Here is a 15,214-nt window from a genome sequence, read left to right as displayed (position 1 = left end):
GTGATCTTGTTTTATACTTCCTGACTATACTCTTAATGGTAAGATTTTGTTGTAATATAATGTTGAAGAATACATTTAGTTACGTAAATGCCTAAATGGAGAGAATATTCCTTTTTTTTTTAAAAGTAAGCAGTATATTTTAAGTTTCTTGTGTTTCAGCATAAGGATAAGAAATCCGATCCTATACATCATGCAATGCTTGCTCAATTTACCAAAGACAATATTCTTAAATTTATTCAATGAGAATTGACATAAAAGCAAACTTCTCATAGGAATGACAGTAGGAAATTTTATTCCTCAAAGATATAGAAAAAGCACATCGGTCCGTTACATAGGTATATAAATTGCAACTATTAATTAAATTTGCAGAAGGATGTATCAAAGAGATCTAAACTTTTTATTCAAGACTCATCCTAGTCTGATCCTTTGATTCGTTTCTCAAGGAGTAGTGATACCTGAAAGGGAGAAAAAAAAAGAGTTAGAAACAAGTCTAGAGCAGTAATTAATGAAATCTAGGAGCCCAAATCCAGTATAGTAGCAAGTAACATTAGAAACTAGAATACGTTTAAGATAGATAAAACGTGTATAATTTGCCTAGAGTAGTGCTGCTTACTTCCACACTTGAATTTGTGAGGAACGGCCCTTCCACAGCCTTCAATCTGCTTAATAGTGCGTTCCACTCCGATAAGGGCTGCCAACTTCGGGGTCACAACAGGGCAGACGCACTCGACGTGGGTGACCCTAATGCGCTGGCAGCAGCTGGGCGAGGGGCTGCGCCCGGATAATACTGACCTGCACGCACTGACGAGAAGCCTTTGCTCCTCCTTGCACTGGCTGGGACTCATCGCTCCCCTCGCCACCGGAACCTCGAAAACACCTGCTACCACTAGCACCAAAATGAACAGACCAACCCCACACCTCGAGCTTGCCATTATTCCTCTCTTTAATTTCTTTTTGTGTGTGTGTGTGTGTGTGTTTTTTTCTGCTCGTTTGTAACAGAAGTGGATGGCTTCCCTTTTTATAGTGGAGGATGATACAAGTAGTAGTATTTAGTGAAAATTGTTTACCATGATGTCGGCGCAACGGTTCATATGATGAACTTTCAACTTGAGATCAATGAAGACTCGGTCAAATTTTTTTAATATTTAAAAAAGAAACATTCGAAATCTATTCTTTTTTAAAGAAAAATCATGTATCAATTAGTTAATTAAATATTTGATTATTTTTAATTAAAATATTAGACAACTTAAGAATCTTACAAGTTACACCTAACATGGAAGTACCCTGCTTACAAGGAAAATTAAAATGGTGCTGCTTCTAATTAGCTTTAATATATAGTTTTACTTTATACAAGAATGGTGAGCATGTGAAAATTTCTTTGTAAATTCAAGAGCATTTCGGTTTTAATAACTTATTTTTCCATGTTCTATAAGTATATTAATTTGATGAAAGATCAACTTAAACTCTTTCAATTTATAGAATTCATATTTGAGGATAATGTATAGAAATTATTAGTAACAAGTTAATTATGATATATTTGCGATGAATCATATATTAAATGTTAAGATAAATGAGTCGATGCTGAATTTAATTTAATAATATATGAATCTAAAAAGATGAGTTTGGACAATAATATATTTTAAGTGGCAATCCAAGTTGCCTAAAGTTGGCTACATTACACTACCAAAAAACAAGTTGGTTACATTATTTATTGTATGGAGCAAAAAGAACAATATGAAACCAAGAATCTGCTAGTTCTAGAAAAGGAAATATATACGTGGGCTTGAAAAAACTTTGAAAGAAAATGCGTGCATCTTAATTTTTTATAATCTTAAAGGGCATTTCTATGTAATTTAATAGGAAGAAGTCATTGTCCCCGCAAAATAAAAAAGTAAATTACTTTTTTTTTTAATTTATTTTTCACTTTATGAGATTTTTATTTTGATTATTTAATTTTAAAAATTAATATTTTGATATCAACATTTATAATTGTTATTTTTTTGTCACTCATCGTTAAAAGATAATAGGTCTCACATGACATTCCATGTAAATTGCTCTTATTCGCGTGGCAAGATAATTTAATTTTAATATTTTTTATTTTTTTATTAAATTAATATTTTTAATTTTTATTATCATATAAATATGTTTACGTCACAGCATGAATGTCATGGGGAAATTTATTATCTTTTAACAATTGAATTATCAAAACAATAAATAAACTTATAAATATTTGTGATCAGAATATTATTTTTTAAAATTGAGTGATATTAAAAAGATAATTTACTAAAAGCGAATAAAACGTAGGAAAGCACAAAAAAAAAAGAAAAGAATGTTGACTGAATTTGCGTAAAGATAGTAGCAATTAATAGAAAAAATATGTAGTGAGAAAAATCGGCGTTTTCGCAGAAAAGTAGGAGTTGATCGCACATGGTTTCCACTCGTGGAATTGTTTGGCGGATCACCACATTCATGGGCTGAAATCAAATCGCAATTTGAAGTTTGTTTGAAAGTCAAGACCCAAAAAAAGAAGTTTTTCTTTTATAGCTTAAAGACGGAAAATATAATACAAACCTTCAGACTTTGAGTCAACTTCTGTGTTGTTCCAATTAGGCGGGCTATTCTTTTTTCTTATAGTTTAAATGGAAATTTGGTAAGTTCTTGGAAAACGTTTCTTTTTATGTAAAATATTTTTTAAAAATCATTTTCAAGATTTATTTTTATTTAGAAAATAAAAAATTTAGTTCAGATATAAAATATTTTATCAGTCGATAAAAGAAATATTCATTGATCACGTAAAATATCTTATAACTTTGAGAGACATAAGACATTTCTGGAAAATAGAAAAATTGTTCTTATACTAAACTTAACTTAAAAAGTTTGATGAATATTAATATTTAACTTAAAATATTAAAAAATATTAAAATTTAAATTATTCAATGCTATTAAAAGTAAAAAAAATATTTTTTAATGAAATCATTCAATATAATTAATATTTTTATTAATTAATTAAATAAATTTGACTAATAATTATAATAAAAAATATTTCAATGATTGCCATTTAATGAATATGTTTGATTGTTTTGTATAATTCATGAATATTTATATTTTTTCAGTGTGATGGTAAAAAAATGAATTTTTTTGAAAATTGAAATTTACTTTCAATATAATATATGATTAAATATTTTTAAAAATATCATTATTGATTTTTTCTATTTTTATTTTCATTCTTAATATTAATGTGAAAACTAAATGTCATCATTGTTTTGTAATCATTTTCTATTTATCATTTTATCACCTTAATAACTCCACTAATAATGATGAAAAATATTTTTCACAAAATAATCCGAATAATATAATATTTTTGATAATTTATCTAAATAATAAAAAATTAATTATTTTTATAAAATATTTTAAGTATAAAAAATTATTTTCGATTATCAAGAAGTCAAAAGTACCATGCAAGTTGCATAAGATCTGATACATTATTATTAGATCATCTTGTTGGTTGAGAAAAATATTCAGAAAAGCATGGACACAAAAAGGCAATTTGGCAATTTGCCTAGCAAGTCCTTAATTTGAAAACTTGTAGACTAGTTTTAGAAGACTTGCCTTGGCTGCCAATTTGGCAAGCATTCTGAAACTATTTTTGGCAGACAATATAGATCCTAACAGTGAAATTAGGATATCCAAAGTTCAAGCATGTTAAGCAAAAGCTATTTTTGAAGACTTGTGGAACCCATAAAGCATATAAACCCAAAGGATTCTCATTAATGACAAATTTAAAATAGAACTTACTATATATTCATTTCTTCGGTTCTGTATTATTTGATCTTTTCACTTTTTATTTTTTTTATTGTTTTGATAAAAATAATAGAAGGTAAAAAGAAAAAATAATAAAAAATAATTACAAATAGTAAAAAATAAAATGTAAAGACTAATCAATCCTTGGTTGCATCTTCTAGACTAATTCCCTGATCTTGGATTGACAAAAATCATGGACCGTCACACGTAATCTAGCAATAACTTGACTTTATTAATTGTTGTTAAAGGTGAAAAGTTGTAAGTTATCTACTTTGAAATTAGCTACATACTAGACTGGGTGTCACACGTCGTTGAAAGGCTTTTCAAAAAAAAAAAATGAAATTAGCTAGATACTATAGAGCAATAAGAAAGTAAGAATATATATATATATATATATTGACTTTCAAAGGAGCTAACAATTTGGGACAATGAAAAATATAGAAACCAGATAATTATTTATGGGACGAAAAGAGTACGTATTCTTACAATTTTTTATTTTTATTTTTCAAAATCTTTTAATTGTGCATACGGGAGCACTTGAGTGTCCTTCCGGGCCCAAAGAGTTCTGTCAACAAGAAATAAATGGTTCAGCCCTTTAGTTTGATGCGGCTCTATGTCTTTGTTCTGTATAGCCCAGCCCAGTGGAACAAGTGCGAATTTCCTTTAGGTTCTTTTTTGGTATAATGTTCAAGTAAATCTCTAAACTATTTAATAATATTTAAAAAAAATTTATTCTTTTATTGTGTTTAATTAAGATCTCTTATTTTTATTTTGAATCAAATAAATTATTATAACTAATGATTAATTAATTATTATTAGTAAAAATATTATTTGTTATTTTTTATTCATATAACACTAGTATGAAAAGCGAAAAATATTACATAATTATGTTGTCATATCAAATTAGCATATCATGTCATCATTAAATATGACATGCTAGCATGCCACATCATAATTAATTATGATATTTTAGCATGTTATATTAATATCACACGATATAAAATAATAAATGACATTTTGATTAAGTTAATAATTAGTCATAAGAGTTTATTTGACTTAAAATAAAAAGTATAAGGATTTATTTGATTCAAAATAAAAAGTAGAAGGATTTATTTGACTCAAAATAAAAGTATAAAGGCTTGATTGAACGTAATAAAAGTATAAGGGTTTATTTAAATTTTTTTAAATATTTTAAGGGCTTTTTTCTTAGATTATGCTTTCTTCTTTTGTTGTTGTTTTATAATTATTAATTATCATTTATCACATTTATTTTTGAAAATAAAAATAAAATGCATGTTTAATATGAAAATAAATAGCCTTGTGAAATAATTAAAATTAATTTTTTTTACTTTAGAGTATAAAACACATTATTTTACTTTCATATGTAGAATAATTATATATTAAATTAATTAGTATCTCATCATAGTCTGTTTGTTCATTTTTAAAGTCAATTAATGATTTATATTACTTTTCATCATTTGCACTTTGGCCAGATTCTTTTTTTCATCTTTCCTTCACCATTGCAAGTTTATTTGAAGCACTTGTTTGCATTTTATGTTCCATGTTGTGCCTTCCTTTTTCTTGTAGTGAGATTGTTTTATTGCTAATGGCTTAGTTAGAGTTAGAACTGGACAGGAAAGATATATTGTAGGTTAACTATATGTGTCGTGCTTTGATGACTTGTCTAAAAATAACAAACACCCAATAATATAAATGATAATATATAAAGAGAAAAATTAAGGACTAAAAAGACGAAAGGCATATCCATGATATTGAAACTTTAACATTTATCGTACTTACTACATAATAATATATTTATTCTTAATTTGGAAGATGAAGTGAAGATTCTTAAAACTAAATAAGCTTAGCAAATTTTAAGATATGTAGAACAAAATTTTCTCTGCTTACTGCATTTATTGGTTTCTCTACAGCGAACTGTGCAGTAGCACTGATGTAGGTATACACCCTTTCGTTACAACCTATGCGGTTCACAAGCAATGTAGGAAGAAAATGAAAGAAAAAAAGAAGAAGACATACAATCTTATTTACACCCGCCTGGTGAATGACTAGGAAACCAAAAAAAAAAAAGAACAGAGAGAGTCACAGACGGGCTCTGCGTGAAGTACATGCTGATTGATTAACCGGAGCCATGTACCCCCCCTATTAACAATTGATTTAGACCCTAGGAGGAGGAAGCAGCCATTTGGCACCGTCAATAAAGCCAAGAACCAGGAAAGGTTTGGCTTCCCCGTCGGTTAGCCGCTTGGCGTATTTCTCCCGCCCACTGAAACTTGCTCCTTTTCCCTTGCACTTGTATTCTCCGAAGAAAACAGTTCTGCAAAGCCAAAAAAACGATTGCCAACTTATCTTAGTGTACCATATATGAGCTATCAGAATCAGATAACGATATCTAAAACCTCTGAAGTTTTATATTAGGTTATAGTAATTGACAAAGTTTTGGATCGTCATGCCAAGCACTTGTTATTAAATCTCCCTTTATCAAGATTTAGGAGGGCTAAGCCTATATGGTAGGCTGCGTAGAATTACTCTTGGTCACCGAAAAAAGAAAGCGATAGGATGGATATAGCTTACTTGGCACGCTCAGGATGTAAATTATCAGACCATCCAAGAGGATGGATAACGCTGCTCATGTTAGTGTAGGCAAACACAACTCTTGGGCTGGTCTTCCAGGCCCTGCCCAGATATGCACCGCTCGCTGTTCCAGTAACGGTGCAATGCACGAAGGAATAACCGGTGTTCTCCGATGAACTTTCCCTCGCTTGTGCCGTAATTACTGTAACTCCCTTTTGCCCGTCCACATATAATACCGTGTTCTGCATCGGAATAAATTTTCATCCAAAAAATCTCCAATCAAAATGGCATGTTATCAAATTTAGCAGGTAAAATCTGCATGGCGTTGTTGTTCTAGGTAATTAAGGATAGTTTTCTTATACCAGATACAAGGACTTTCCGCTTCCAAAAATGAAATCTACAGTGCCTCGAATATAGCAATCCTTAAAGAAATGGTTGCCCCTGTCATCGCACAAAGTATCCTGGAAACCGATAATCTTGCAGTTATAGAAAGCCGCCTTGTCGCCAGAGATTCTCAGAGAAACCGCTTGCGCTCCCACCATTACTCCGTCTGGCCTGGGAGCAGTGTTCTATATGCCAAGAAATATTAATTAATAGAAGAGAGAAAAAACTTCATCACAAGATTGAAAGTAAACCAAATTCAATGAGGGAAGTCTAAAACGTGTACCTGTATAACGATATTAGCAGCCACAAAGTAATCAGACTCCACAATAAGGGTGGCGCTGTCGACGGTTCCATACTGCCTTGCCGTACCGTCATATGACAAATTTGGCATGTTTCTGGGATCGCCGTAAAATGTAATGAATGGCTTACTTCGATCAATTCTGATCTTCTCGCGATAAGATCCACCTCCAATCGATATAATCACACGTTTCGTGTTCCCTGACGGAACGCTCGCAATGGCTTTGGTTATGGTATCAAAGTCTCCACTGCCATCTTTCTTCACCTTTATTATATGAGCTGCAACCTCAGCCTTAGCAAGGGCAGGGTCTATTGTGCTGCCTCTCGCTGAGGCAGGCTTGATGTTGGCATTGAACCAAGCTTTCAATTGGGATTTATCTACCGGTATCGGTGATGAATTCTGCGAGAGAACAACTGGAGCAAGGACGAGAATTGTGCAGATTGCTGCACCAACTTCTATGTTTCTGCTTCTTTTTCCTGTCATTTTTAAATTTTGTTTTAAGTTTCTGGTTAAGTTTTGGGAACCTCGAGGGGCTCCAATTTATAGGGCATATGGTCTCAGAGAGTTCTGTGGACGTGTGATATGGAGGGTTCCTCGCATTGCCGTGTTCTCTTTTGTGGTGTCTGCTTGATACGAAATGCAAACGGACCATTTCTGTTAAAGTCATTAATGAGTTGATGATAATGAACATATATTGTTGCCTAATTAATAGATATTATAAAGATATTTTAATCAGAAAGAGATTATCTGTCGCCTTTTAACGTTCTACTTTCCTGCCACAGAATGATAGCCAAAGACTTCAGACAGTGATCTGAATATGATTAGTTTGGCCTTAATAAGTAATCCTGAGGGCAAAACTTGAACCATGAATTTCATAACTCCGAAAACAAAAATTCATTTATGGAACAGAAAAGTCGAAAACATTCATTCGTTCCAATTAGTTGATTTTAAGTTGTAAACAAATTTTACGTATATCCTTGTTGATCAATCTAGTCCAAATTTGGTCTCATCCATTGATTTTTTTTTTTCTCCTTTCCATCTGTAAATGCTTTGCCTAATTTCATGCGTACGTCTTTGAGACGCTCCCATCAGTTTGTCATTTTAGAGCATGAACGGTTAAAAATTTAAGTTTCAACAACTTCCAATCAAATAACGTCCAACAAGTCATGTGATAAACGATACTCTAAACAAATAACATGTGGTATAATGCCTTTCTTTTAACAAAGACAAGTTTATGATATATCACCATCTATTTAAAAAAAAAAAGAAAGATATTTATGGTAGCTAGGATTAAAAATTAAATAATATTTTAAATTTATTTGTTATTTACATCAAAGATTAGAGATTTGAAATTAAAACCTTAACTTTAAAGATAAAAATATAATAATATCATGACATCCGAATATTTGATTTAATAATTGAAAATAATTGATGCATGATTACTCTATTCAAAAAACAGAATTCAAAGTTCATTTAATTTATAATTTTTATCAAGCTTTTTTCTAACTTGGAAAACAGGACAATCAGTTCTAGTTCCACACTTAGTATCTAGATTTCATCGATTTTGTTTACTGGAAGGGAAGAGGTTACCACAATAACAATTGTTCTAACGTACTTGTCTATAATTTTTTGATAAAACTCATTTATAATAACTACGTACGCACCTAATAAATTTTTAGATATTTATTTCTTACGGATAGTCGAAACAATCCGATCGTAAGGTTGTGGGTGATGGAGGCTGTGCTTACCTCCGAGGTTGTGTTCATATTTTTTCTGGGGTTGGGAAGCTGCCGCAGATCTTTTTTGACATCTACAGCTTGTGAAATACAAGGGGAGTCCGTCCTCAACTGATGTATACCATCAAGTGTAAATAAAATTTGCAAAAAAAAAAAAAAAAATCCGATAGGTATATACATGAACATGACACATGACTTCTCTCAAGTTGATTGGTCGTAAGTGGAACCTTCATATGTTGATTTCCCGGCCCTTCAAGTTGATATAATAAAAGAAGGGATGTAAAACGAAGCAATAATAAATTTTAGAAGGAGCCAAACTGCATGCCCAAAGTCAAATACCAAACCCCTAATATTTCATTGCCTAGCTCTATGATATCTCTTTATTTTGTTCAAACTAGACACCAAGGCCCGTAAGCAACTAATTATCCAAAATACAAAATAAAAGATACCTTCTAACATTACTTTTATGTGCCCATGGAACTTATGATTTACCAAAAAAAGAGTGCATTCATAAATAGTATTGATATAAAATAGACTAATTAACCATTAGTATTTTTATTTTTAATTTTCCTAATTAATAATCCATTCACAATGTACTCGTATAAATTATTTATTTATATACACATGTAGTTTATAATCCACAAAAAATGTTAATGGATATATTAATTATAAGTAATATGAATATACATAAAGAAATTTAATTTAGAAAAATATAAGACGAATATCTTATCTGTTCAATCGAGAAATTTCCATCAAGGCAGCAACCAAGTCTTTGTGGTTTCTTAATGAATCTAAATTAAGGAAAGCACATGCAAATCAACGTAATTAATTAATACTTCAAGGATCCAATTACTCCACCATCTCTCACAATCTTCTTCAAAAACTTTAAAGACTTTGTTATTTACTATAACAAAAGTCGTCGCATATCGGCCGTTGCCTTTCGTAATTGAAAAAACAACTTTTGATTCAGAAACTCTGTCTCTGTCTTGCTTGCTTGACCATGTTAACGATTGTTAACTGTTCAAGGTGCCATGCACCAACACTGCAGCTTCGGACACCGGGTGCAAAATCCATCCGCTGCACCACCTGCAAGGCTGTCACCCTCGTAAAACAGCTCCTGTCTCCGTCGCCTTACAACCATGCTCTGCCAGGACCTCTACCTCAGGTCCATAGCAGCAAGCGAGCCGTGTTATGTGGTGTGTCATATAAGAACTCCCGGTACGAGCTCGATGGTTGCGTTCATGATGCCGAGTTAATGAAGGCCTTGCTGATTAGTCAGTTCAAGTTCCCCGAATCTTCCATTGTCCTTCTCACTGGTAATGATCATATTATCAATTTGGTTATTAATAGATTAATTTTCTTGTTTTTGGGATTTTGTTCTATATTGTGTAACTTTAATTTTAATTAGAATTCAAACAAAGATTTGTGAATTCTAATTTAACTGGTTCGTGTTCATTCTTTGGACAATTACTTAAAACTCCTTCCCTTCATGTTTATCCTTCTTTAACTTTCATTGAAATGATAAAAACTTAAATTAGTTTATAGATTATGTAGACTATGTAGTCTATTTATCATAGACTATGTAGTAGTAGGAAACTAGGAACGTTAAGATAAAATTAACATTAAATTAGATAAACTCGGCAGTATATATATTGGATGATCTAATTGAAGTTGCATCATTCTAAGTCCACGATCACAAGGGGAAAACACAATATATGCAGCTATATATAACAGAATACATTAGATATAGAAAAAAATTAATAGGAGGCAGAGTGTTAGATTACATAATCTGATCTCCGGAAGAACATTTCATTTGCAGAAGAAGAAAGTGATCCTAACAGGCGGCCGACCAAATACAACATGAGAATGGCATTGTATTGGCTTGTGTTGGGTTGTCAATCGGGGGATTCCCTGGTGTTCTATTACTCTGGCCATGGGTCACAGCAGAAGAACTACGATGGAGATGAGAAGGATGGTTATGATGAAACAATTTGTCCCTCAGACTTTGAAACTGAAGGACCGATTGTCGATGACGAAATCAACTGGACAATTGTCAGGCCTCTTCCTCGTGGGGTTAAGCTTCATGCAGTCATAGATGCTTGCCACAGTGGCACTGCCTTGGATCTACCTTTCCTCTGTAGAATGGATGACAGGTTTACTCAATCTTTTTTTTTTTCTCCCTTTTGTGATCAAAATCTCCTTGGCTAATATATATGAGATTTGATTCCATACTCAATGCTTTCATCAATGCCGATCTAGGCAAGGAGGATACGTCTGGGAGGATCATCGCCCTCGATCCGGTTTGTGGAAAGGAACAAGTGGTGGAGAGGTCATTTCCTTTAGTAGCTGTGATGATGGTCAAAACTCTATTCAAATTTCGGTAAAAAAGATTTGATATCAGAATTATATTGTTATTATCTCTTTGATCATCGCTATCTATTGAAGCTTGGACGCTAAAAATTAATGAACACTGATCAACAGTCGAGCAATATTCCTTCAACCGGTGCAATGACATCTTGTTTCATCCAAGCCATTTTACATGGACATGGAACAACTTACTGGAACCTGATAAATGCAATGCGGTCTATGATCTCTCGGATGCTACTGCCACAAGATGAAGAAGAAGAAGAAGAAGAAGAAGGTTGTTGTGCAATATTATGCTTTCTGGCAACGCTCTTAACAGGAAAGAGTCCGACCAGTGGATCAAGACAGGTACTAAATTATGTCATCCTTATCAAGTGGGGGGTGGATTAATTTCTTGTTTACAATGTTAAATATCGTTCAATTCCTTTGGTCTAGTATAAGTTTTTCTTTGACCCAACCTCGTCAAAGAGCGTCGCCATTAATTAATTGCAAGTTGAGCTGATTTTCCAAATCTTGAAAGATTGTTGATTTGTTGTTGCAGGAACCGCAGTTGACAGCCAGTGAACCATTTGATGTGGAAACAAGGCTTTTCTCTTTGTAACTTGTAAAAACTAAAGGCCCAATAGTCCAGAGTCCAGACCCTTGTTTGATGTCTGTTGATCAATGATTAAGGCTCTCGACGTGTAATGATTTTTTCCATTATTCATTTTGTCAATACCCTGCGATCTTAATGGTTTTGCTTACTTTCTTGCTAGTTGCTACACTGATTATTGCAAGGTAAAGGGAAAGATAATTGTTTGGGTTTAAATTTTCTAAAAAGGAAATGATTATATCTTTGATGTTTATCTTACAAAGGTTCACCTTCAGAACGGGTTCCTTCCTAACTACTCTATGTTGAAAATTTTAGTACAAGACATAAAAGGTGAATCCCAATATTTGTTCTTCCATTGTAAAATTAATTATTTGGAGACTTAAAAATTTCCCAATTAGCACAAATAAACTAATATTGATAGGTCGTAGCTATTGGCCTAGCTCATTGGGAAAGCTCTACCCCTCCTTATTAGTCCCAACTCCCTTCTTTGTGTTAAAAATTAGATTTAATTTGACTTCACATCTACTGATATAATTACAATATATATACTTATTTATTTATTTTGGATCAAAATATTTAAGGAGTCTCTATATTATGATATTTTCTTTAATTTAATCACTTTAATTAAACTCGTAATATTTTAATTCTTTTATTTTGAGAATTGTTTTAATTTAATCTCTCTAATATTTTTCGTTTAAATTTATTGTTATGGTACTAACATCAACATTGATGTGACATCATATACTGATGTAACAATATCACGTCAACATGTAAAAGTGATGTGACATTATCACATCAATACAAAAAGTGATATAGTAATGCCACGTCACACTGAGTTTGAATACTAACATGGCGATGCTACGTCAACGTGTCTCTACCACGTCGTATTTCGGGCCTAAGCTATCATGGCACATTAAGAAGTTGCCACATGACACATCAAGATATGGACACACGGCGTATCATAATGCTAACATGTGATATTTTTATTTTATTTTAAAAATTATTTTAATTTAATCTTTTTAATATTTTTCATTTAAATTTATCGTTATAGTACTAACATCAACATTGACGTGACATCATATGCTGATGTAATAATATCACGTCAATGTGTAAAAGTGATGTGACATTGTCACATTAATACAAAAAGTGATGTAATAATGCCACGTCACACTGAGTTTGAATACTAACGTGGCGGTGCTACATCAACGTGTCACTACCACGTCGTATTTCAGGCCTGAGCTATCATGGCACATTAAGAAGTTGCCACATGACACATCAAGATATGGACAAGTGGCGTATCATAATGCTAACATGTAATATTTTTATTTTATTTTGAGAATTGCTTTAATTTAGTTTTTTTAATATTTTTCGTTTAAATTTATCGTTATAGTATTAACATCAACATTGACGTGACATCATATACTGATGTAACAATATCACGTCAATATGTAAAAGTGATGTGACATTGTCACATCAATACAAAAAGTGATGTAGTAATGCCACGTCGCACTGAGTTTGAATACTAACGTGACGGTGCTACGTCAACGTGTCACTACCATGTCGTATTTCAGGCCTGAGCTATCATGGCACATTAAAAAGTTACCACATGACACATCAAGATATGAACACGTGGCGTATCATAATGCTAACATGTGATATTCTTATTTTATTTTGAGAATTGTTTTAATTTAATCTCTCTAATATTTTTCGTTTAAATTTATCGTTATAGTACTAACATCAACATTAATGTGATATCATATGTTGATGTAACAATATCACGTCAACATGTAAAAGTGATGTGACATTATCACATCAATACAAAAAGTGATGTAGTAATGCCACGTCACATTGAGTTTGAATAATAACGTGGTGGTGCTACGTCAACGTGTCACTACCACGTCGTATTTCGAGCCTGAGCTATCATGGCACATTAAGAAGTTGCCACATGACAGATCAAGATATGGACATGTGGCGTATCATAATGCTAACATGTGATATCCTTATTTTATTTTGAAAATTATTTTAATTTAGTCTCTCTAATATTTTTCGTTTAAATTTATCGTTATAATACTAACATCAACATTGATGTGACATCATATGCTGACGTCAACATGTAAAAGTGATGTAGTAATGCCATGTCACACTGAGTTTGAATACTAACGTGGCGGTGCTACGTCAACGTGTCACTACCACGTCATATTTTGAGCTTGAGCTATCATGGCATATTAAGAAGTTGCCGCATGACACATCAAGATATGAACACGTGACGTATCATAATGCTAATATGTGATATTCTTATTTTTCAAAATATTATATGTTTTTGATATGCCACGTGATAGCTCGAATCCAAATTATAACATGACAGTACCATATCACTCTAACACGATAATGTGATAGTACATTAGCATTCGAACTCAAAGTGTGAAGTGACATTGTCACGTCAATATTTGAAGCCACATTAATGTCAAGTTAGTACTTACGTTAACACCATAATAACAAATTTAAACAAAAAATATTAAAAATTAAATTAAAATAATTTTTAAAATAAAAAATTAAAAAATGTTACAATTTCAAATAAAAAATTAAATTAAAAAATCCTAGTACACATACTTTCCATATTTTTATTTATTTTGATGGCTAATAATTGGCCATCATTCCTTCCAAAGTCTTCCTCTGGGGACCAAGTCAACCTCAGAAACCTGTCTAACGTTAACGCAGCTTTTTCAAGTAACCATAATAATAAAATACACTTGCGGTAATCTCGGCGAAGAAGCCTTCTGTCATGCCCTCCAACATGACGTCGGCTTAAATCTTTTCTTGTTCTCAGCTACCCTTCGTTTCATCGAAGACTGCAGGTGGATTTTGGCTGCCGAGTGCTACAGTTTCTACCAGCACGCACAAATTGACACACGTAGTTTATTTAGAACACGTAAATTAAATTAAAAACGTGAAGAACTAGTCAAATAAACTTCTTTACTAAGAGATAATTAAAAAAAAATGTTAGCTTTTTCTCTCAACTTTAATTAAAAGCTCCATTTGAATATCAATCCATCATCTATAACCGTGCTATAAGAAATATACTAATTAGATTTGTACAAAAAATTATTACTTTTTGACTTATTTTATTTTATTTATTTATTTAAATTTTAAATATTTAAAAATATTTTTCAATTTTTTTAAAAAATCTTGTTGATATTTAAAATTATGAAATATCAATTTTACAAATAAAAAAATTAACTTTCAAAATTAAATACAATGATTTTTTTTTTAAAATTTCGTAAAAGGAAAAACAGAGCTAATAACTAGAGAGAAACAAAGTAATATAATTAAATTGAAATAAAAAGATAAAGACTTTACTGCACGTTTGGTATGGAGAATAGCTATGCTATTCCCCCTCTATTATCGGTCTTTTTCTCTACCTTTATTTGGTATAAAATCAGGACACAA

The 15,214-nt window shown here is 31.8% G+C and overlaps 3 protein-coding genes across 3 annotated transcripts; 1 reads left to right on the top strand and 2 right to left on the bottom strand.

Annotated features, from left to right (window-relative positions):
• Positions 1-207: 207 nt before the first annotated feature.
• On the bottom strand, positions 208-994 carry LOC18605247 (uncharacterized). The gene is made up of 2 exons (XM_007038155.3): positions 614-994; positions 208-455 (listed from the first exon to the last, which is right to left on the bottom strand). Exons 1-2 carry the CDS (start codon positions 930-932, stop codon positions 439-441), a joined length of 336 nt encoding a protein of 111 aa, XP_007038217.3. The 5' UTR covers positions 933-994; the 3' UTR covers positions 208-438.
• Positions 995-5,949: 4,955 nt separating this feature from the next.
• LOC18605246 (Pectin lyase-like superfamily protein) lies at positions 5,950-7,638 on the bottom strand. The gene is made up of 4 exons (XM_018116862.2): positions 7,061-7,638; positions 6,756-6,962; positions 6,394-6,635; positions 5,950-6,136 (listed from the first exon to the last, which is right to left on the bottom strand). The coding sequence occupies exons 1-4, from the start codon at positions 7,556-7,558 to the stop codon at positions 5,977-5,979; spliced, it is 1,107 nt and encodes a 368-aa protein (XP_017972351.1). The 5' UTR covers positions 7,559-7,638; the 3' UTR covers positions 5,950-5,976.
• Positions 7,639-9,741: 2,103 nt separating this feature from the next.
• LOC18605245 (metacaspase-1-like) lies at positions 9,742-11,954 on the top strand. Its single transcript, XM_007038150.3, has 5 exons — positions 9,742-10,127; positions 10,631-10,964; positions 11,071-11,191; positions 11,293-11,523; positions 11,717-11,954. Exons 1-5 carry the CDS (start codon positions 9,812-9,814, stop codon positions 11,774-11,776), a joined length of 1,062 nt encoding a protein of 353 aa, XP_007038212.3. The 5' UTR covers positions 9,742-9,811; the 3' UTR covers positions 11,777-11,954.
• Positions 11,955-15,214: the final 3,260 nt, after the last annotated feature.

The sequence above is a fragment of the Theobroma cacao genome, chromosome 3 (genome assembly GCF_053813885.1).
Source record: "Theobroma cacao isolate CCN51 chromosome 3, ASM5381388v1, whole genome shotgun sequence".
Classification (NCBI taxonomy): domain Eukaryota; kingdom Viridiplantae; phylum Streptophyta; class Magnoliopsida; order Malvales; family Malvaceae; genus Theobroma; species Theobroma cacao.
Note: the sequence above shows the minus strand (reverse complement) of the source record. Positions and strands in the feature narration are given on the sequence as shown.